At 39.6% G+C, this 22500-nt stretch overlaps 4 protein-coding genes across 5 annotated transcripts in view; 3 read left to right on the plus strand and 1 right to left on the minus strand.

Moving 5' to 3' along the window:
- Positions 1–728, minus strand: part of LOC146468037 (uncharacterized) — a 1006-nt gene extending 278 nt beyond the window's left edge. The window contains exon 1 of the mRNA XM_085124784.1: positions 1–728. This exon is cut by the window's left edge and continues 278 nt beyond it. Coding sequence (XP_084980910.1) covers positions 107–613 — 507 coding nt within the window. The 5' untranslated portion in view covers positions 614–728 and the 3' untranslated portion in view covers positions 1–106.
- Positions 729–5834: 5106 nt separating this feature from the next.
- On the plus strand, positions 5835–7919 carry LOC146468038 (uncharacterized). The gene has a single exon (XM_085124767.1). It carries the CDS (start codon positions 5989–5991, stop codon positions 6724–6726), a length of 738 nt encoding a protein of 245 aa, XP_084980893.1. The 5' UTR covers positions 5835–5988; the 3' UTR covers positions 6727–7919.
- An 846-nt stretch (positions 7920–8765) lies between these two features.
- LOC146468039 (alpha-N-acetylgalactosaminidase-like) lies at positions 8766–18035 on the plus strand. The gene is made up of 14 exons (XM_085124927.1): positions 8766–9063; positions 10076–10145; positions 10896–10977; positions 11436–11528; positions 12422–12458; positions 12592–12656; positions 13078–13245; positions 13538–13597; positions 14141–14242; positions 14876–14950; positions 15022–15086; positions 15511–15568; positions 16176–16295; positions 16947–18035. The coding sequence occupies exons 1-14, from the start codon at positions 8967–8969 to the stop codon at positions 17637–17639; spliced, it is 1785 nt and encodes a 594-aa protein (XP_084981053.1). The 5' UTR covers positions 8766–8966; the 3' UTR covers positions 17640–18035.
- A 1607-nt stretch (positions 18036–19642) lies between these two features.
- Positions 19643–22500, plus strand: part of LOC146468040 (alpha-N-acetylgalactosaminidase-like) — a 12791-nt gene continuing 9933 nt past the window's right edge. For both annotated transcript variants that reach the window (XM_085124928.1, XM_085124929.1), the window contains exons 1-2: positions 19643–19779; positions 19887–19956. In XM_085124928.1, coding sequence (XP_084981054.1) covers positions 19665–19779; positions 19887–19956 — 185 coding nt within the window. In that variant the 5' untranslated portion in view covers positions 19643–19664. The remainder of the gene's footprint in view (positions 19780–19886; positions 19957–22500) is intronic.

Raw genomic sequence — 22500 nt, forward strand, 5'->3', positions numbered from 1 at the left:
TACAGGACTTTTCTAACCGACGTTCCTGCCTGAAGTCGTGAACGGAAAAGGAAACAACCAACCAAACTACAGCCTTGTACCTTTTAAAATTGTCTAATGCCGCGGGTTACTCAATTGTCATAGCTCGTTTTCTCCTGTGGATCAAATCCTTGTCCACAAAACCATCTCGGATGTGGTTGATATTAGCGCCTTTCTCAATTAGAAAGCGTGCGCAGTCAAACTCGCCTTCGCTGACTGCCGCATCTAAGGGTGACGAGCCATCTTTATCGCAAACGTCAAGCTTCGCGCCTTTTGTTACGAGGTACTGAAGGCATTCAAAACTCCCTGTGCTCGCTGCGCGATGTAACGGAGAAAAACCGTCTACGCCTGGCTCGTTTATGTCCACGTTCGTCGTCTCTACCACGCGTTTTAGCGTTTCCATGTCGTTGTGCGTCGAGGCCCACTGAAGTAAAATCTGAGGATCAAGTGATAAGCTTTGCTTTTTCCTCCGCGTCAGTTTCTCTTCCTGCGCAGGTTTCTCCTCTTCCTTACGAACCCCAGCTTCGCTGACTTTCCGCTTGATGTTTTTAAACGTGGAAAGTTTCAAAACAGTTTTTCTCATTCCAGAGGACATGATGATGGCGAGTTCGCCTGATTACTTTTTGGGGTTGACTGCTACGGTACGAGACAACACGCGAAGCTATTTTGAAGCATCCTGTTTACCACCTCTGGTCGCGGAAGATAAGTGCTTTCTCCACCTTCTAGGGTTTCAGTTCCTGCGGGCAATCTTGCTATGATAACAATTGTCTTTCTTGGATTTTTTTTTTTTTTTGGCGGGGGGGGGGGGGGAGTTTGTTCTTTTAGACTATTCACCATAAGAGCAGAAATGGTAACGTGTAACTGGTGACTTATAAATCAAAGCCCGCTGCATTTTTCAAAATTCGAGTTCCTGTGCTGCCAGCGAATGTTAAGTATCTGGGTAATTGCCTGTTTTCGTTCGTTATCTTGTCATCAAGACTGACATTTTTTAATTTTCAAGCAGTAACTGCAATCAAGAGGTCAACAAAACTTCAAGCCACAGGAATCACATAAATAAACCGATTCACGTGCACTCTCTATAAGTAGTTCTACAATAGAATCGAAGACGTAAAAGTTTCGATTTAAGCTGGTTTTGACAGCCCATGGTCAGTTTTCAGTTCACTGGGGTATTGGACTAATTGCATCAAGTGACTGCTAATCGTCCTAATCGCCTCCATATGCGTTTCAACCATTTCCTAAATTCCTTTCTGTTTAAATATCAGCGACTGGGGGTGTAGGAGTGCGGCTAAAATGGATCTGGTTGTTTCGGTGTTTAACAACTTGGTATCAGGCTAAGTTTTAGGAATTTTTTACGACTCAGCTCTGAAAACACGTATCAATTTAGGGGGCAGTCATGTCTTGGAAAATCAAACGTTTTGGTCTTCAAAAGGCATGCTGATAAGAGTTTCAAGAAACAAGCTTCCCCTCTACCTCCCCCAAGAAAAAATGTATTGTAAAGTTTACTAGTTGCTCGCTCTCTGTCTTCATCGGCATTTCATTGCAGGTGAAAAATAGTGGTTTGACAGGATCGAGCTCATAGAACCCTTCGTTTCTTGCTGACGCGAAGGCTTCCTATTCTTGGCCCATAAAAAGAACTAATATAGTCATTTTCTTTAGCCATGATAGTTGATATACGACCACCCAGTTGACAGTACAATGCGTGACAATACACAGCAACGAGCCACAAGAATCCTCTCAGTTTGTCAACTCTTTTTCAATTACCAAGAATGTCATTCTCAGTTATTCTTGAAGTGCTGATTTGAAAACAAACAGTACCACAGGAAAGTTCTGCCCAGCACTTCAGCCAAAAATAGAGCCGCCTTTTCCATCATAGTAAACCAACAGTACAACGTGAGTGCGCTGCTCAGTAGCTTTCATTAAATGGCCACACCCAACCCGAATAAGCATCAAGAACCACCTTACACAACATAATAAACAGCAACACAAAACGTACTCCATAGCTTTCATGTGAATGTAACATCAATCGGCAATCCTGCATGTCAATATACATTATCGATCACTGAGTACCTCCCATCAGATGAACCCTTAGGATTAACGTTAAAAGTTATCGATGACAAAACATTTCGTGTGTATCCTGTTATCGACTACAAATAGTGAAAAATAAAGTCGTCGACAACAAAGTAGTTTTCCTTTTCAAAAGAAAATAAAACTGCTTTGTCGATAACAAACGCGGTAGTTTTGTTATCGACAAGGTCATCGGTTACTAAAGTCTATTTCTAATACTTTCTCAGTGATGTTCATACGCGTACTGACATTTAAGTTTCCGGGCTTCCTCAAAACATACAGGTTATCGACAACGGAAACGCATTTCCGAACACTACTAGTTGGCGATTCAATTGGAAATAGTCTTCGATAACAATTTGCCTAGTCTGTAAGTACTACGAAAATAGTTAACTCCGACAGAGAGTTAAAATGGTTCGTTTCTCTCAAACTGCGCGTGTCCTTTCTAAGTGTTCTCACCAAAACGTGGCCCCCTCTCCACCAAAACGTGGCCATGGTGGACTTAAGCACAAGGAGGTTTAGTTTGGATAACCTATCTGAGCTAAATACACATATATGATATTCTAAGCTACCTTAAAAGTTCCATCAATCCCCCACCCCACCCCCCCCCTCTTCCCCTCCTCTCCCTTCCCCCTCTCTAATGAGCCTCCCTTTTGGAGGTCAGATATTTCAATATGCTTCCCGCTCTATAAGCCCCGACCCTCTACTTCCCATGTTAGAAAACGCCGAAAAAATATACTTCAAAACTCGGCCGTACCAATGGTTCGAACTTTGGTCAGTACGCTGGCCTTTACTATTAGGGAAACTTAAAATTGGTCTTCAGGACGTTTATAGTGAAACGTAACCAATATTAGTTATATATATTAGTTTAGTTGTTTGTGTGGTAAAAGTTTGGAAAGCCAGTTTACGTTTCCTTCACAACTCAAAAGTCTACCACCCAGCCGTTCTTTGTCTCGTCACACAACGCTCGTCACCAAAACTCACGGTTTGAAACGGGTTCGGACCCTCTCTAAGAAGCGTCTCCCTTCCCCCTTCTTGAGGCCTTACTAAAAATAAATAACCACCCCGGGGCTTAAGAGCATCCAAGCTTGGTAGCACGTTTTGTTTTGATGAGAGGTCAATGGTTAGTGTGCTTTCTGATTGAACAATAGGCCTTATCACGGTTTTTGACGCCATTTTGACGGGTAGGCAAACAGGCTTGTTTGTATGGAAATCCGATGTCAAATAATTTTCTTAAAAAATCGCTTCTGAAAAATTCATGAATTAGAACCTTTTGGCGCTAGGAAAACGATTTTAAGAAAAAAATTGGAGGGATGTAGCTGTGACAGAAAGCGTCCAGTCGTGTTTTGAACTTTCCATACATTTGTCTGTATAGCGCACCAGCCGTGAGCTGCTGCTAAAAATAGTTCGCGGGAAAAAATACAAGGAAATGTATGGAAAGTTCAAAACACGACTGGACGCTTTCTGTCACAGCGACATCCCTCCAATTTTGTTCTTAAAATCCTTTTCCTAGTGCCAAAAGTTTCCAATTCATGAATTTTTCAGAAGCGATGTTTTATGAAAATTATTTGACATCGGATTTCCATACAAACACTGTTATTTCAAGCCTGTTTGCCTACCCGTCAAAATGGCGTCGAAAACCGTGATAAGGCCTATTATTTGAAGACTCGGGACTGACTCAATTTTCTTCAAATGAAATACTCACTTGAGCTGTGGGGGTCTTGGATTGTCAATTTCTTCGCAGTTTTTTTTTTTTCATTTAATGCGGATGTTGCCTAAAAATTATAATAAAATATAAAATAGCAAGCAATATGTTTTTTATTTATTTTATTGGCGTTCATCCCGATAAAAGTGAGATCGGATTATGAATAAGAATGTGTTGACATGTTATCATAGCGCACGTCGATTGTTCGATTCCATTTGATCACGCTACAATAAATTTATCTATTTATTTATTTATTTATTTTTCATTTTTCGTGTATGGCCATAGTAGGATATAGGACAGAAATGACCCAACACTAACGACAAGATAGAAAAAGCATCAGTAATTTTCACATGTGACGTCTGATCGGCATTCAATTATTTCATAGCGTGACGTACTTCAGGCTGGTTGATAAGAGCTTTTTGACCTCGGCTCAAAAATGATGGTTTTGACTTATCAAGGCATTGTGAGACAGTATATTTCATGAAAATGTTATTGAACCAATAGTAATTATAATCTTTAATTTTAAGGGGAAAGGTTGAATTTTTTTACAAGTTCAAATGTTATCTATTTCGATCAGCAAAGCAACCTCAATCAAATGTCATCTGGAGTGGGAATAAATTCGTTCATCAATTTGGAATATCTGTGACGCATTTTAACATACCAGAAATGGTTTTATAAAAATTAAAAAAAACTTCAAGAAATTATGCTTAGCCTAGCCTGAGTCCAGGGACAGGTTTTTTGTAGGACCTCGTCAAACTGAAAAGCTTAACCTACTCATCGTTGGTTTGCTGCCTTGCTGGATTGAAGAAGTGGTGCGATCTAGTTTTTAGGGCGCTGTACTTTTAATTCGAAGCTCTCGGCTTCAAATCTCCTCTCTGATTACTAGAGTTTGTTTCGTGACAGCCCCGTGTTCAAATGTTAGGCCACGCTTGTAACTAGCCAACTGGTCAGCAAATTTTAAAAAATACCTTTCCTCGATTTGAAATGTTAGTTTCTCTTACTACCGTGCTATTAACATGACAATTTAAAAATGAAGTTCCATGTTGTGGATGGATGGCTAGCTTGATGAAGGTTGGCTCTGATTGACCTATTACTGGTCCTTACTTGGCCGTCAGTAGCTGAAAGGAAGCTGGAAGACGGGTTGGTGGGCTGTTGAGAGCACGTGACCGCGGCAAAAAAATACTTCATCTACATAGTCATGAAACTTCCAAGTTCGTCGGCCTGGCTAAGATAAGTGAACTCGCCTTTAAAAAATGTCTCTTCGTTGGAAATGCGTATTGACATTCTTTTTGTTCTTGTTATGCAGATTCTTGTGTACCTAGCATTTTTGCAGCAGCATATTTCCCACCTTCTATAAATAATCGCTGACTAGAATAGCACGTATCTCAAGACTGAGGTTTCTACTGGCAGACAGTGTGACCTGGGCGGCGTGTAAGGAAACGGACAGACAACCAACTGAGATGTCAAGAAACGAAAAGCAGTTTAATAAGACAGTAATTAAGGGCCACTATCAGACTCAAATGAACTTTAAAAGGATAAAAATTTACAATGTAATAACTTTGCTATGTCAACACTATTGCTCGATCGTGTCGTGAAATTAAAACGAGACTAGTGCTTTTTTTTTTTTAAGAAAAAGTGCTCAAAGCTAAGGTGGCAAAGATGTTTTATACAGCCGAAAGATTTATACTGCTTAGCCAGTGGATTGGATGATAGTATAAACCAAAGTTAATTTATTATATACTAAAAATACTCAGACGGAGCCAGTATGCTGTAGGGTGGAAACACGAGTAATATTGCCCTTGGGCAATATTGCTGAAATGAGTAAACTTATGTCTTGAAAAATAATATACAAATAAGGTCATAAATCCGTAAAAGTTATGAAATCCAGTTAACATGTGCCCACAAAAGATTTAAACAATGAAATTGTTTTCTAGACTTTTGTGAAACTAAGTGGTTGGTGACTTCGCGTGGAACAATGCAAATAATACAATTATTTCGGTCACGGCGAGAAATTTCCCTGTGACCTCATTAGACCACAGGAATTTTCAAATTAGTCTTTCCAACCTTTGTCAAATGTTAAAAGACTTACTTAAAAAATAATTGGGTGAACATCACAAAGTACTATTAAGGCAAAACGCTTTATCGTCGCGATCCGTGAGATTTTTAATGTTCACTTGAAAGTTTTTGGAGTAAAACCACGCAAGATGGAACCGTCTGGATTCACAAGAAGTGAAATTAAAAATACGGAAGAAATTGCAATCAAAACAAGTGCTGCGGCGGAAAGTGAAACTTTAGACGACAAAACATCATCTGCGTCAATCAGGAGAAGTGACATTGTGATTCCTGAGATACGTGTGCGACATCACCGGTCGGAAACAGTCGACTGCAAAACCCCGAGCGCTCTCGATCACCTGTCAATCGACATGTGTTCTAGTGCTAGAACGACGGCGTTAAAGATTTCAAACTGCAATGCGGTTACGAGGAAAACAAGTGAAGCTAGTGTGGTAAAAATTCCAGATGAAGGCAAACTGAAGCCGGACGAGAGTCGTGCGAGAAGAAGAAAGCGAAGCTTATCATTGGATCCACAGATTTTGCTCCAATGGGCTGCCACACACAACGACATTGACACGTTAAAGAGCTTAATAGAAAGTACAAAAGTTGATATCAACGAGCCAGGTGTGGATGGCTTTTCTCTTTTACATCGAGCAGCGAGCACAGGGAGCTTGGAATGCCTTCAGTACCTCGTAACAAAAGGCGCACAGCTTGAAGTTCGTGACAAGGATGGCTCATCACCTTTAGATGCTGCAGTGAGCGAAGGCGAATTTGACTGCGCGCGTTTTCTGATCGAGAAAGGCGCGAATATTAATCACATTCGTGATGGTTTCATGGATAAGGATTTGATAAGGATACGCAGAGGAAAGAGAGGAATGACAATATTATAGAGTATTGTAGAGTGACTGGACAGCTGTTCCTGCCCGCTCCGTTTAAAGCTTCTTCATATTGCCTCTTGGAGAGAAATAGCGTGGCATTTCCTTCGTATTGTACGATATGTTCATCAGATAATGCACGATAATTACTTAATCCCGTGCTCACTAAGGGATTTTAAAAAAAAATCGGTTAATGTCAAGACTCTACTGATCATTAATTATTTTCATGACAACAAGCTACAACAACTGCCTCGCTACTAAGACTGGCGCACCGTACTATATTAGCGATTATGCTTCACTACACAATGCGTGAATCTAATAATGGCCTGAAATGCCGGTGAACAACAAAGAGACATACACAAAGCTTAAGTGGATCGCCATTATGGTCAACAATGTCGAACATTTATCGTGATTTATGCGGCGAAGTACAAGTGGTTTTTTCAGATCCAAGGTTGCGTGTAACGGGGGCTCTTACGTATTAATTAAGGCGTGTTTTTAAAACGTGATTTTAAGCCCATTGATACCTTGGCATACAAAGATGAGTTGTCAAACTTTGGTATACAAAGTACAAACATGAACTGTTAAACTTTGGTATAGAAAGTTTAAACATGAGTTGTAAATTAAAAGAAATAACAGTGTAAATACCGAGTACTGTTAAATTGCAAAGGAAAAAATCAAGACGGTTATTAGTCGAACAATCATTCAACTGTGAATCATCAAGGGTATAGTTATTAACTCAGATGCATGCCATTTGGGGAGATAAGGTCTAATTTGCATCTAATATTCCCATTAAAAGGCACAATTTGTTTTTTAAAGGTCATCATTTGAACAAAAAAAATTATATTTGTGAACCGTAGGCATTTCGTGATCGATGTTGACCGTTGTATGGAGTTTTTATTTCATTCCCCTCTCAAACTGTTTTACCTCTATTAACCTGTTGTCATTACCAATCGTATAAGGAAGTCATTGATTGAGGACATCGATAGACAACTTTAATAAAACCACTTCACATATCAATTAGGCAATTTAAGTTTTGGGAGCTTCCAGCCGGTATCGATGTCGATGCCACAGTTATTGAATACCCTTGGGAAGTAATCGATGCTTGAGAGCAGTATCATTTCTTTTTACACCACACGCAACCAGCCAAGAGCATGTATATGTAAAGATTTTTAAGTTTACATTCTTACGAAAAGATAAAACGTTTTTCAGTTTCTGACGGTCTAGCCTTAGTATAATTATCGCAATGGATCACAAAAAAAACTGCGTTTTTGTCCCACTTTTTCTCGCCCTTTGTGTCATGCAGACGTAGAACCCTTCTTGACTTGTCCATAGTGAATTTTGTGACCCGAAGTCTCCATCTCAGACCAGTTTGCCTTCAACGCGTGCTGTAAATCTTCTTCTTCTTCTTCTTCTTTTTCTTCTTCTTCTTCTTCTTCTTCTTCTTCTTCTTCTTCTTCTTCTTCTTCTTCTTCTTCTTCAGTCTACTTCTTCTTCTTCTTCTTCTTCTTCTTCTTCTTCTTCTTCTTCTTCTTCTTCTTCTTCTTCTTCTTCGTCTTCGTCTTCTTCATCATCATCTTCTACTTCTTCTTCGTGATTACAGGACGACCATTCCCTCAAATTTTACATGGGAAACTACCCCCAATCCCCAATTCTGCCTGTTACGGGCGTCCTAGGACTTAAACGATTACAATTTTAACAGTTTTATTTTCTTTGTTACAGCCAATGAAATCTTGCTCAAAAGAATTCGCACTCAATGATAGAAACGGGAAAGGCCTGCTTGTTATACACATGCCGCGTAGAGAGCTTAAAAAATTAAAACTTAGAAACACGTCAGTAAACGAACTTTCCGGCGTTCGCCTTTTATTTTACTAGTAAAAGACCATGCCTGCGAGGAAGCTCTCTTAGAGGTAAGGGATGGAGGGAGCAAATTTTGACTTCGTATGCGAGTTTTGGGATTTAAAAAAGAATGCCACCATTTTTAATTAATCCTGTTTGAAAATTTTCTTTGCTTTTCCTGAACTTTACAGGCCCGATATCAAGTAAAGACCAACGAGACTAAACAGAAACCGAGAATGAATATTGTCTTGATGTGTCACCAAATTCTCTCTAGATAACATTAAAGAAATGTATATGGCAATTAGGGAGAATTGATACGTCGAGCGTCAAAATGAAGCTGACGGATATGAGGTCACGTGCGGCTTGTTAACGTTGAACAACAAACCATCCATCATTTCTACTTGAATAACGCACCGGAGATGGATGTTTTGAACAAAGTGGTGGCGTTATGTCTGTTTTGCTCGCTTCTCCAAGAAATCAAATCGTTGGACAACGGACTCGCTGTCACTCCCCCGAGTAAGTATATTGGTAATGAACACTGGGGTTCGTATATGACAAGCTGTCAGTAGATAGACAGACCAAATGATTAATTGGGTCATTGAAGAGGTTCACACTTACTATTAAATACGGTACAAATGAAAGTGGAATATTGCGGGAGTTGGTGAGATAAATTTGACTCAACCTGCCTTCCCGTCGTTACAAGACTAACTAGGTCATCGCTTCTTGATAATATATTGACTTAATCTTACTGAATCGTGTGACCGAAGCTTCTGAGTAATTTTCTTGAACAACACTGAATTTAAACAATTTATCAATATTCTCTAGGTTTTTCCAGATAAAACCGCGATGACTCAGGAGAATGTTGAAATTTTCTCTCAAAAGTTAATTGCTAACTTTATCACGTTCAGCTGAACATTTCTAATTAAGATATCGTTCACCACGAAATGTCTTGTTTTATTTGCCTCTCTATGTGTAAAGCTTTCTTTCACTCTTTTCGATCATTAATAATTCATAATTTGTAATTGACAGAGTGAAAATTGCTTTCTTACAATGTGTCTGGTACCAGTTCAACAAACTGTTAAACACCCAAAACAAAGCAATTTTCAAACATCTAAGTGTTGTTTGTTTTCAAAACATTCGTGCGCCTTGGATGCGGCAGGATAACCAGTAAACTGGAAACAGAAGACATTTTTCCTCATTTCCACACCAACGGAAAATAAAAGAATTCCCACAAACCAACACGCGCGCTTCTCGCGGTTCACCTGCCATCCGTCGCTTTGCCTCGCTCATTTTCGCGCCATAGAAAAACTGGAAAAGGAAAGAGTCAGGCTGATCATAGCCTAGATGGTCAGAGAAAGAATTAATTCTTTGTTGCATCATCTTCGATACTGAAGATAGCCTATACTTGAGCATAGTTAGTTGTATTAGGCAAATTATATTGTCTACCTGTTACTTCGAAAAATTCCACGTTCCCCCCCCCCCCCCCCTGCAATTTATATCAATCCCCCTTGTTCTGATTTGTTCCCAGTGGGATGGATGTCGTGGGAGAGATTCCGCTGCGTCACGGACTGCGAAAAGGATCCTCGGAATTGCATCAGGTAAAGCTCAAAAACAGGCGAAATAACGGACTGAACTATTACTTCCTATACAAATCCTTACTGATATTGTTGTTGTCAAGACGTACTGTTGCGATGCTAGGCTTCTAATGAGAAGTAGAAGTGAAGTAAGTGTTTCCAGTCCCTTCCTGGACTAAAGCAGTTGTCAAAACCTGGAATGGGCCCCAGTTCTTATTTTCGACATCATTCATTATTAAGGGTTCAAACTGTGCTCCGATCACCAACCAAGGTAACTAATAAAATGAACTGGTTAGATCCCAATAGTATGCTCAACACATTATATCAGTTCAGCTAATCGATCACGTCATTGAACGGTGACGTCAAGTCACAGGTCCTATCACCAACACTTTGTCATACTTAAATACCAAAGGACTTTGTTATCAATCCACATGATAGTCTCTAGTGTTCTTGTATCGTGCGGACGATGGTGGGGGTCTAGCCTGTTCACATCCTGGGTTGGGTAGGTGGGCTGAGTAGATCTGCGCGAATTGCTACCGGCTAACTGCTATTTATGTCATCCCATGGTGAGTGCATGTGCGATCTCACATCGATCTCAGCTTCAAAAAGAACACACGCCAATTTATCATACAAACTGCATTCCTATTATCATCATTATTAGAAATCTAGAGCATTAACATACTGTTAAGGGAACTTCTTTTGAGCTGCTTATACCTTCCTTGCCGGGAATCGAGATTTTCTCACTAATTATCAAAATATCCAATCCGTTTGCAGTGAAAGACTTTACATGGAAATGGCAGATGCGATGGCTTACGGAGGATTCAGAGAGGCGGGCTATCAGTACGTCTGTATTGATGTAAGTGAATCTTTGGTCCTACGATATTCTGCCACATTGTTTCGTGTTTTATTCTGGAGCTCCGTCCACACCTCAAAAGCTTTGCGTCCACGCCATCGTCTTCACAGCAGGCCGCTTTTTCCCCCGTCCACACTAAATTTAAAAACCCTCGAATACACTGATATGATATGAGAAAACGTTACAACTGTCATCTGCGCATACGACAAATAGACGCGTGCGAGATTTTGTGTGATTTTCCATGATCAAGTCAGCGTTTTTGGAAAGCCTTCGTTCTCCCTGCCTGCACGTACTGATATAATTGGGCTCCGTTGTCAAAATTAATGTCTTCACCCTGGAAAAGCGTTTTCTTATTTCCATGAAAACGGTCTGCGTTTTCGATCGTTGCAGTGTCGACGCAAGGCCAAAATGTACATTAGTGTGGAAGAGACCTCAATTATGCCGATTATTTTTTCTTACAGGACTGCTGGGCGGCTATGAACAGGACAAAAGAGGGTCGCCTACAGGCTGACCCAAAACGATTTCCAAGTGGAATAAAAAGGCTGGCGGATTATGTAAGTCATCCCATTCAGTTCTGTATTCTGTTATCTTTATTGGCGAAATTTTGTTCCTTGTCAAGGACAGAGAAGGCTTGTCTGAAAAGAAAAACATTGGACACTGTCTTTAACGTCACTGGGTTTAAAATTGACGAAAATCGTTGGCTGGTTAAAGTTTCTCGGTTGTTCCCATTTAGCTACAGGCTAAATGAGTTTGGCACCACGGAAGTTTATTGTCACAAAGCTGAGAAACACAAGCAGTGTCGACAATAAAGCTCCAACGCCCAAACCCAAACCCATAGTGTGGTTTTAGTTAAACGAGCGCAAGACAAGAGACTAAGAAGAAATGTAAAAAATAAATGTATCGAGCGACTAGAATTAACCTGAGAAAATTACAGCTATTTCTGTCCGGGAGACATATCCACATGAGTCAGTACGCATCATTGGACCAATCTCCTTGAAGATCGGCAGGTGCATGGTATCTAGAAGCAATTATCACTTCAAGTTTTACACTGGGAAACTGTAGGGCGAAAACCAAGAGGGGCAATTGAGTTGGATAAAAAGGCTGTAAAATGCCGACAGAAGAGAGAACACCTGGGTAAGGAATCGGAAATCTCCTTAGACCTTTCACAGTCTCCATTTTTTTGGTACATTATCTCGGAGCGGAGTGAAAGTGCGAAGGAGTAGAAGGATATGCGGGTGCTTGCTTACAAGCAAACAAAGCATCTTGTATCTCAATTCTCAGCTGTGCTCTCTACTCTATATATGCCACCGTTTTGCATCTCGCGCTGAGTAAACTTTTCTCGCAAGTATTTCCCGTTTCAAACTTTATCAAACTTTATCGCGGGTATTATCATCCCCTCCTTGCGAACGACATATCTAAAACATTCAAATTCAATTTTTCTTTACAGGTTCATTCAAGGGGACTCAAACTGGGAATCTACGCAGGTAATTTTTTCTTTATCTTGAAGACGTAACACCAGGAATGTCAATTCACTTGAGTTTGAAAGTAATTATGTTACAAATATGATTTGGCTTTTGCTAGCACACTTTACTGATACTTTAATTATAATCATTGCAGATTACGGAACCAAAACTTGTGCAGGGTACCCAGGCAGTATCAAGCACATCAAGACAGATGCACAGGTTTCTATAATTTCACCGTCTGCACAATCACGTCATCTATACAACGGGCTTAAAACGTTTCATGTTTTAGCTCTTTCTATTTTTATGTTCTCTGATAGAGCTGTTTTTGTTGAATAGTGTCTAGCATCCGTTTAACAATAAAATATGAATGATACTGGGTGGTTCCAAAAGTGAGAAATGTCTGGATCAAGAAAAGTTTATAGGACAAAGAAAGACCGATGTATTATCTGTTCACTTTTTCCTATTTTCACTGGTCATTATAACCAGTAAATCATCCAGCTTCATATGCAGCAGATCCAGATACAGCATTTCTAATTAATAACTCTCAGGGGTTTTATTCAGTAACAAAAATACATCTCCAAAACATGCGATTACAAAAATTCAAACCCGTTTGGCTTATTTATTGTTCCTTTTTCGCCAGACTTTTGCAGACTGGGGAGTTGATTATCTCAAGTTAGATGGATGCTATGCTAACCCGCGAGAGATGGACAAGGGGTATCCAAAATTTGCCCGCGCGCTGAACAAAACTGGTCGTCCCATCGTCTTCTCATGCAGTTGGCCCGCTTATCAAGTCTACATGAACATAACGGTGAGTTAGATCAGTCAACTTAAGTTAATAAAAAACTGACAAAAACAAAAACCGTCATTGTGCCTAAGTTTTCCTTAGATGCAAGCAAGGCAACCTTTAGGGACTCTTCAGGAAGGAGAGAAAATAACATACATCGACAAAACCATCTCGAGAAAACAAAGGCGACTTGTGGTGCCTTCTTGTTCTTTTGCAATGTAAAGTGAGTCTGTTCGCAGGTAAAAGTTTTCATTTCACTAATATAATTCAGTTATAACTAGATAACGAGTAAATTTTTCTTTTGTTTCTTCACTAGCCAAACTATAAGAAAATTGGGAAGCACTGCAACTTATGGAGAAACTACCAGGATATTCAGGTAAAAATAAATGCTGATTTTTAACACCTATCATTTTATTCAAGGAGTCTATTTTTTGGGCCCAAAGGCGTCAGCGTAGCCTAATATAAAAAGATGTAAGAGATGATGATCAGCATTTCAGTCATAGTGGTACTTTGTCTTAAGAAAACAATTCGTTCTCTGCTCGCATGGGCGGTTTCCATGTTGCGAGGAGAGACCTGCCTCGTCCGTTGACTCTCGCTCGAAACCGTAGCGCGGGGTAGAGAGTGCGCGGGGTAAGACGGGAAGGGAAGAAAAACTTTTTGTCTCATTTTTCTCCTTCCCATAAGCCACTGCTTCGCCCTCGATCTCATGCTCCGCCAACTCGTATTCGCTCCGAGGAGGCAAAGGAGAGACAGAGTGTGATAAGAGAAAATCAACTTTTTGCAGGAGGTTTTTAGCCATTTGAGACGGGGAGTAAATGTAAATGAAGAAGTTCAAGTAGTTCTGTTGTCATCAATTTCAGCCGTCTGAGAACAGAGAATCATTTTAGTTTAACTCTTCTGTGTTCTAAAACACCTTTAGGATTCGTTCAACAGCGTTGTGGATATTTTTAGTTGGTACGGTAACAACCAGGATGACCTTATACCAGCGGCTGGCAAAGGACACTGGAATGACCCTGATATGGTCAGTATATTATCGGCGAACACTCGCTACAGAGCATGCCCGATAGAATATCTTGATATCTTGATGTCAGTCGGTCGTATTCATTGTCGATTTTTCAGGAACATTTGCGCGCTCAAAAGCTTTTTTTCTTTTTTTTGTCGTTTCCTATAAACTGATGTCAAAATTTCTCTAAAGCAGAACATAAGGGATAAGACAACATAACAACAATGATTGAAAGACCAATGATCTACTGAAAAAAAAAAAATAAAAGCATTAAATTCACATGTTTCAGTTGTTTATTTAGCCAGGGCCGCTCCCACTCAATATGATGGGCTCCTTTAGTCTTTTATTTTCAGTATAAAATCGATAGCACTGACCAGCAAGTAAATGTGTTGTTTTCCAACAATATATTGTTGTTGTTGTTGTTGTTGTTGTTGTTGTTGTTGTTGTTGTTTAATTGCGTTGACTTGGAAATTTGATGGTTGAAATGTTGGAATTATATATGTATAATTTCAGACGTGGTTGCTCGTGCATTAATCCCGGCCTACCCAAACGTTTCTAAGCTACCAAACAAGAAAAAGTCCTCTTTGTTTGTTTGTTTGTTTGTTTGTTTTTTTCAACCTTTCGACTTAAGCTACACTTATTCTCTTTCAGCTAATCGTTGGTAACTTTGGTCTCAGCTTCGAGCAATCAAAGCTTCAGTTCGCTCTCTGGGCGATAATGGCGTCGGTAAGTATTAAGGACGGTACATCCTTTTGTTATGAAATATTCATTCATTTCACGTTGAACTCTGTCAACAGCCTCTTCTGATGTCTAACGACTTACGTAACATCGACCCAAGATCCAGGGAAATTCTCCTGAACAGGTGACTAAAATGCTGGTTTATTTGGTGCATAAACTAAACACCATAAGTTGGGGGGGGGGGGGTGGTGGGTTTTGAAATCTTGCTCACTAAAAAGTGACAACAGAGGTGTTGTTCAAAACTAGAAACTAATCATCATTGTCGTCAGTCTTCGTTGTCATCGTATCACCACCACCACCACCATCAGATGTTATCATCATCATCATCGTCATCGTCGTCCCCTTCACCGCCATCTTTACGATCCTCATATCGTTATCGTCATTATCATCATCATCATCATCATCATCATCATCATCATCATCATCCTCATCATCATCAATATCAGGTTTTCCACTATAAAAAGTATTGTATTATATCACCACCAAGTGGCATGCATTTAGTTGTCGCCCTTATGTTAACTGTAAATTTCTCTGGTGTCTTGTTACAGAGAAATCATCAACGTAAACCAAGACCGACTAGGAAAACAAGGAAAGCGGGTAGTCAAGGTATAAATAACACAGCAGTCGATTCAAATAGTAATACAATGTTGAATGAACCGACGAATTACCACAAGTTTGGTCCGTGTTTATTGTTTATATTACTCGAAAATCAGAGCCTACATCGGCTTAGCAATACGCAATACCTTTTCCATTTTCCAAATCTAACTTGAATCATCAAAATGTATATAAGAAAGCGTGTGTTCATGTCCTGAAGTTGTTGATTTAGTACCATATAATTCTAACACTGTGACGTTTCACCAGTATTATTTTCCGCCCAAGTAATGGAACCTGAAACAATCTCGTTCTCTTGGAAAGGATCTGAGAACGAAGCTGCTTAACATATTTGGACAGTAGAGCTGCACCTTTCAAAAGCTCTATTTTCACTGGACCCTGATAACCTGTACCTGCATTGTTTTTCTAGGGATGGGAACATTGTTCTGTTGTTCGGTCTTTTTGTCCTCTAGACCAACCATGCAAGACGTTACTGAAACGATACAGGTCGCCCCAATTTGGGATTGGAGTATCACGTCCAATATCACCTTTGTTTCAAAAAGCTGCTAGAGTTCCTCGTTGTCTGAAATCCTTTGACATTGTTTAAATTCTTTCACGACAGGACGATGCCTCCTTCACGGAAATATGGTTCCGCCCCTTGTCATACTGTGGTAGTGTGGCGGTAGTTTTTCTCAGTCTACGCTCAGATCTGCCTGTTGATGTCAAGGCTTCATTTTCTGATGTACGTACTATTCGATACTATGGGTACTGTTAATTATAAACCATCGCTTAATTTGTGCTATCGTTGGACGAAGCAACATCACGTGCCGAAAATAAGAAATTAAGTCGCCCTTACAAGTCGTTATTTTCTATAAACGAAACATAACATATTTTCTATAATTTTGGTTTATGATTATAGTTATAGGTGTTAACTTTTAACTCTTGTGAGGCGCATTTGAATATTAATATGTAAGAAATGCGTTATACAAATTGTATTAATCAATTACCTAGAAAAGTTTGGAACATGCTCGGACATGTACAGTTACTAAACAAAATATCTGGTCTTAAGTCCCGATTTCAGATCTAGGCTGTCGTACTTTGATGCACCCCTACCCCTGAAGCATACCCGGATGTTTGAGGACAGGAATGTATTAGTCTATTACGAAGCCTTTGTTAGGGTCCTCACGCAACCTTTCTCTCCACAAAGCGCTGAACGACGACCCTAATGACGGCTGCGCAAGAGACTCCAAAAGACTGCGCATCTCCAGCTCCATGATTAAGCACATTACGACGGCTCGACTTTGAGGGTACCTCCTTCTCCAAATGCCCGGTAGAGAAGGTAGTATTCCTCAGTTGATGAAGGTTTAACTTACTTAAATTTGTGTGATTACAGGTTGGAATCTCAACAAAACGAGCTTATGCGCGCGACCTGTTTGCCCATCAAGAACTGGGAGTCTACGAGGAATCATTCACGGCCAAAGTGAACCCCAGTGGAGTAGCGATGGTCAGGTTTATACCAATCTGTGATGAGGAAAAGACTCCTGAAAAGACGGATAAAAAGGAGGCTGAAAAGGCTGGCAAAGAATCTACTGAAAAGACTGACAAAAAGAAGGCTGGAAAAAAATCGGCTGAAAAAACTGAGAAGAAGAAGAATGAAAAGACGAGCAAAGAATCTGCTGAGAAAACTGACAAAAAGGAAGCTGAGAAGACAAGCAAAGAATCTGGTGAAAAGGCTGGCCAAAAGGAGACTGAGAAGGGTACTGGTAAAGAATCCGGTGAAAAAACTGAGAAGAAAAAGAAGAAGAAGAATGAAGAGACGAGCAAAGAGTCTGCTGAGAAAACTGACAAAAAGGAAGCTGAGAAGAGTAGCATAGAATCTACTGAAAAGACTGACAAAAAGAAAGCTGGAAAAGAATCGGCTGAAAAAACTGAGAAGAAGAAGAAGAAGAATGAAAAGACGAGCAAAGAGTTTGCTGAGAAAACTGACAAAAAGGAAGCTGAGAAGATAGACAATGAAACTGTTAAAAAGACTGATAATAAAGACGATCGCAAACGTTGCAACTGTTTGAGGCTAAATGAAACTTAAGGATTGATGTAAATAATGATCTCTGTACATGCGTGACACTCACTGCATTTTCAATAAGGCTTAATGAACTCCCAACTAGCGATTCCAGTTGTCAATCATTTCACTCCTTCCTTTAGACGTCCACTACGAAATGTTCTGCCCAGAGTAGCGTTAAATGCAACTGATAATTGAGTTTTCAACTGACTAGATCGCGTGTTATGAAAGATGCAGAGAAAACATTTAAAACATAGAGAAAAAATTAATATAAAAAAGGGAAAAATTCAAGAGTGTCATTAGACTGATAGACATCAGCAAATTCCTTGTTTTAAAAGTCTCACTTAAACAGCACTACATAAATTAATAAATAAACAACTAAGTAAATAAAGTAAATAGTAAATAAATAAACAACTTTTTTTAACCGAACTAAGTGTTTTGTTCCGGATTCTCCTTTTAAATTAATAAAGATTCTTCTGCAAGATTTTTGTTCCTCAGTTTTGACTTAGACTTTTCTTTAATGAGTGAGGTGAAACCGTTGGTTAATATTATTTTAATCGAGGATAAGCGTCAATCGACTTTCGAACTACTGGGCCCTGGCTACGAGATTAAATTCTGAACTATTGTAGGAGGTATTTAACATCAGAAATTTGTAACGCAAAACAGAAACTGCAATCTTGGACGAAACTACTTATCCCTTTCAACAATCTCTTTTTCCGGAATTGTATAATGTCTTATGTGGGGCAAATAAGTATATACAGTCGAACCTCCACTAACGGCCACCTCTCCACAACGGCCACCTCTCTATAACGGCCACTTTTTTTTGTCCCTGCGGACAGTCCATACATTAGCTCTTGTTTAAACCTCTCTACAACGGCCACCTCTTTACAAAGGCAACGGCCACTAAAGTGCGTCCCCAACTGCCAAAATAACCTCTCGACAACGGCCAGTACAGTACTTTTTTGTAGAAACCTTTTTTTATAAACTGATGCAGTAATCGACATTTGTCTTCGGAACATTACGTTTCTGTATCTATTTTAATGATATACTTATTTTGATTGTGTGCCATTTATATGCTGCAGTAAGCATAAATTGTCTACAATAATATAGCGAATGTTGCGAACCTTGCTCGTTTCGCCTTGTTAACATTGTGATTCAAAACATTATTTACGTTTTATTGTGTGTTTTATCTATATATATCATTGGATTGGATTGCCAGTATAGGCTACAGTAAGCATGAACTTGGCACAATAAACATGTTGTACTTCCCGAAGAAAAGGTGTCCTCACCTTTACTGGGCCAAACTTTGTATCAAGGATTTGATTGAAAAATATTTTATCCCATAGCCATTTACTCCAGTCATTGAATGTGGTATTTTGCCCAGTAAACATAGCTCAGGCAAGGCAGCATCTTGGGGTTGTGCTAATTATTTGTGAGGGAGAAAAGGCATAAAGGTGTCATATTACACCCCTACCTCCCCATAACGGCCACCTCACTACAACGGCCACTTTCTTCTGTCCCCAAGGTGGCCGTTGTGGAGAGGTTCAACTGTATACAAAATTGGAGTTTTCTCTCCCACCCTTCCTCTCCTTATTCGATATTGGTTCGGGAGGCTATCGTTGAGCTTCCAGTTTGCCGAGTTATCAAGCGTAAACTGTCTCAATGATTTTTAATTAATTTACCTAGGCAGTACTACTGCCTTAAAAGCGTTAATTTCTCCTGTTGTGAGCGAGGAATTGAAGTCAAAGTTCTTGAAAGTATAGGGAGTGCCCTACCCATTGAATTTTATCTTGTTCGCTGGACAAAATTCTGAAAGAAATTCATGAGAAATGGAGAACAGAAACATAGAATCTAACGAAGGATTTCTATTCTTCTTGTCGGCTGTATCTTGAGTGCAAGATCGGTGAGCGGCTGCCATGAAAGCGAACCACCATTAAGCCGCCCGAAGGGAAGGGGACAGTTGCGTGACCTGAAACACGAGGATTCTTTCGGCATGACGAGATCTCGTGACTCGTTAACGTGACCTGAACGTGATACGCGATTCACAACAAAATGGCGGATCGTTTGTTGCGTGTCGTTGTTGCTGTATTTCTCCTGTATATTGTTGGATTCCCTGAAAGCCGTACGCTTTTCGGCTTGGACAATGGCTTGGCTCTTACACCACCAAGTACTTGCAAGCATTTGAGCTTAATAACCCGTTTTATAATCTTTCTGTTTTAGAATAAGCCCGTTGTTGACTTCATGTTTTATTTGTTCCTATCGATCGCATCATAGTGGGTTGGATGGACTGGGAAAGGTTTAGGTGCAATATTGATTGCAACAAAGATCCTGACAACTGCATAAGGTGAGTCACCATTTCACAGACCGGGAGCTAAATTATGGAGGGTCATATTTGTTAGCGGTTGCAGCACTAAAATTTGCCTTCTTTAAGGTGTCTTACTACAGTTTTAATGGAGTATAAGGGCACAACTTTCAACTCTTTTAAAAAAAGTTCCAAGCTGTTTTTCCCTTCACTATTTACTGTTTGCTTAAGTCTTTTACGATTCTATGTGAAATTTGAACAATTAAAAGGCAATGTCCCTAAAAGCGTTCCACTCGATTTCAGACTCGAAAACACTTTTGCCTCATATTTATATCATCAATACCACTATCCATCCTTATAACGAAAATGCAGTTAGAACGAGGAAATAGTTTATTTTACTGCCATTATCAGCATTTCATCTCTGAACGACCGTTACCGGCTAAAATATGCAAATTTTAGACGCTGTTATTCAGGTTTTTAACGATCGTTAAAAGCTACTGCGGGCCGTTAAAACCTAGACCATTTGTACTCATTTGGAAGTATATTGCTTCTTCTTACTGTTCCAATACGATTTAGCCGTATTTCTCTGTAATCAGCAAAAACAGGTTATCGTTATTCTAGTAATTCAATTAAGTAAGCAAACTGCACTAAAATGTGCCTCGGAAATTTCCCAAAATTCTTAAAAGTGGCACCTAACCTAGACTTAAAAACATGTTTTGGTTAAAGATAAAGAGGTATTCTATCAATTTATGCAATAAAACTTGTGGCACAACGCGATTCAGGATTAAAGTTTTCGATTGAAATTTGCATATTGATGCTGAATTTTCATTGCGTGACACAGGCTGCTTCAGTGACAGAAAAATTTCTCGTCCAGTTATTCAAATATTTGCCACGTCTTCTATTTTCCAACCAAAAACTTTATCTCTCTAGTTCTTCCTTCTTCAATGATACCTGTTGTTCCAAAATTTCACAAGTGTACGTAAGTTTTAAGCTTGATAAACCCCAACATTTGTGTTAAAGTGCAGTGTTCTTTAAATTGTGAAGATGCAGATTTCAAATTTCTTTTCAGAAGCAAACCTCTTTTACTTCTAAATGTGGTCCAGTGTGAAGCAGCTGCATTACCCAGTATTTGATACGACTTTATCTCCATCACATTTTAAAAATGAACGTTAGATGTTAAAAAAGTAAATCTCCCACAGCGTTATTAAATATTCGCGAACAAGTCAGAAACGTTTGGACAAGGACTACAAGAACTGGAATGCGGACCGCGAATAAATAGTTTTGCTTTATTTAATTATCACTTCACAGGAGCACACATCTTTACCTAATTTAAAGACCTTTCCTAATGAAATTTCAATAGAATGGTTTCGTCCTGTCACTGTCTGTTTCTTCTATTAAGAGTGGTCAGCTATATTGCACACGCTCCTTGGTCCACAGTCCGGTATCCAACGCTACCTACTTACACAGTCAGTTGGCAGTGAACTGAGTTGGCACGCGCAAATACTAGAGCGCTAATACCACAACTTCAACATGAATCTCGAATCGTGCAGCTTTAGGCAAATTAAGAAAATAGCGTGTGGAAGTTCGCGCAATTTGTCCCAAATGGTTAAAGTAGATGAATGTCAGGACACAATTACGACTCAGCTTGAAACCTGTCATCTATCAAAGTCTGGACTCAGTGAAGCGGAACTAATACTGTCAAGGGCCGGTCATTTTGACCTTACGAAAGATCAAATACAACAGATGGTAATTTGCCCACAAGATCGGCATAAACTCGGAAAATTTTGGCGGCCACCTCGTTCTTGCCAGTATCCATCGCATAGTGGACCAAGAAAAAAACTTTGTAACAAAAGGCATGTAATTGGTTTGGAGACTGCGAAGAACACACAGTCGGTTTTCAAAGTCACCGTGGGAATAGGATCACGTAAGAATTAAAAATACCACGTGACGAGGCGGCCATGGTGGGGGTCAAAACAAAAGAATATTTCCTCGAAGAATTTACATGAAAATAGATTTTAGTTCCCAGAGGAGAGAATTGACCACCAACATGGCCGCCGTGACGTCACGTGCAAACCAGCAATACCGTAAAATTCCGAAAATAAGCCCCGGGGCTTATATTTTTCAAAGACCGTTTTTGAGGGGCTTATTTTTGGAGGGGCTTATATACGGAGGAAAATTTGGGTGTCAAAATCGATTGGGCTAGCCATAGAAGTACATTAACCGTTTTTGCTTTGTTTTACTTTGTATTTAAGGGCAATTTTCCAAGTACAAGTTCCGGGGGGCTTATATTTGGCGGGGCTTAATTATACACGGAGGGGCTTATTTTCGGAATTTTACGGTAATTTAATTACTTAATTCTTTATCAAGATATCGAGATGAGTGTTTATCTTCTTTGAGAAGACAAAGGGAAAAGGAAAAAATTTTTGATGATAATGATAATGACGACGACGATGATGATGACGAAGTACTGTAATCGTTACTGTTGTCATAAAAATTGCAAGACCATGATGAACTCAGTAGTTCACTCAATCTTTTCTATTCAGCAATATGTGGGAAGTGTAGAAGCAAACATAAGGAAGAGATAGA

Source organism: Pavona decussata, unplaced genomic scaffold (genome assembly GCF_977016875.1).
Source record: "Pavona decussata unplaced genomic scaffold, jaPavDecu1.1 SCAFFOLD_133, whole genome shotgun sequence".
In the NCBI taxonomy this organism is placed as follows: Eukaryota; Metazoa; Cnidaria; class Anthozoa; order Scleractinia; family Agariciidae; genus Pavona; species Pavona decussata.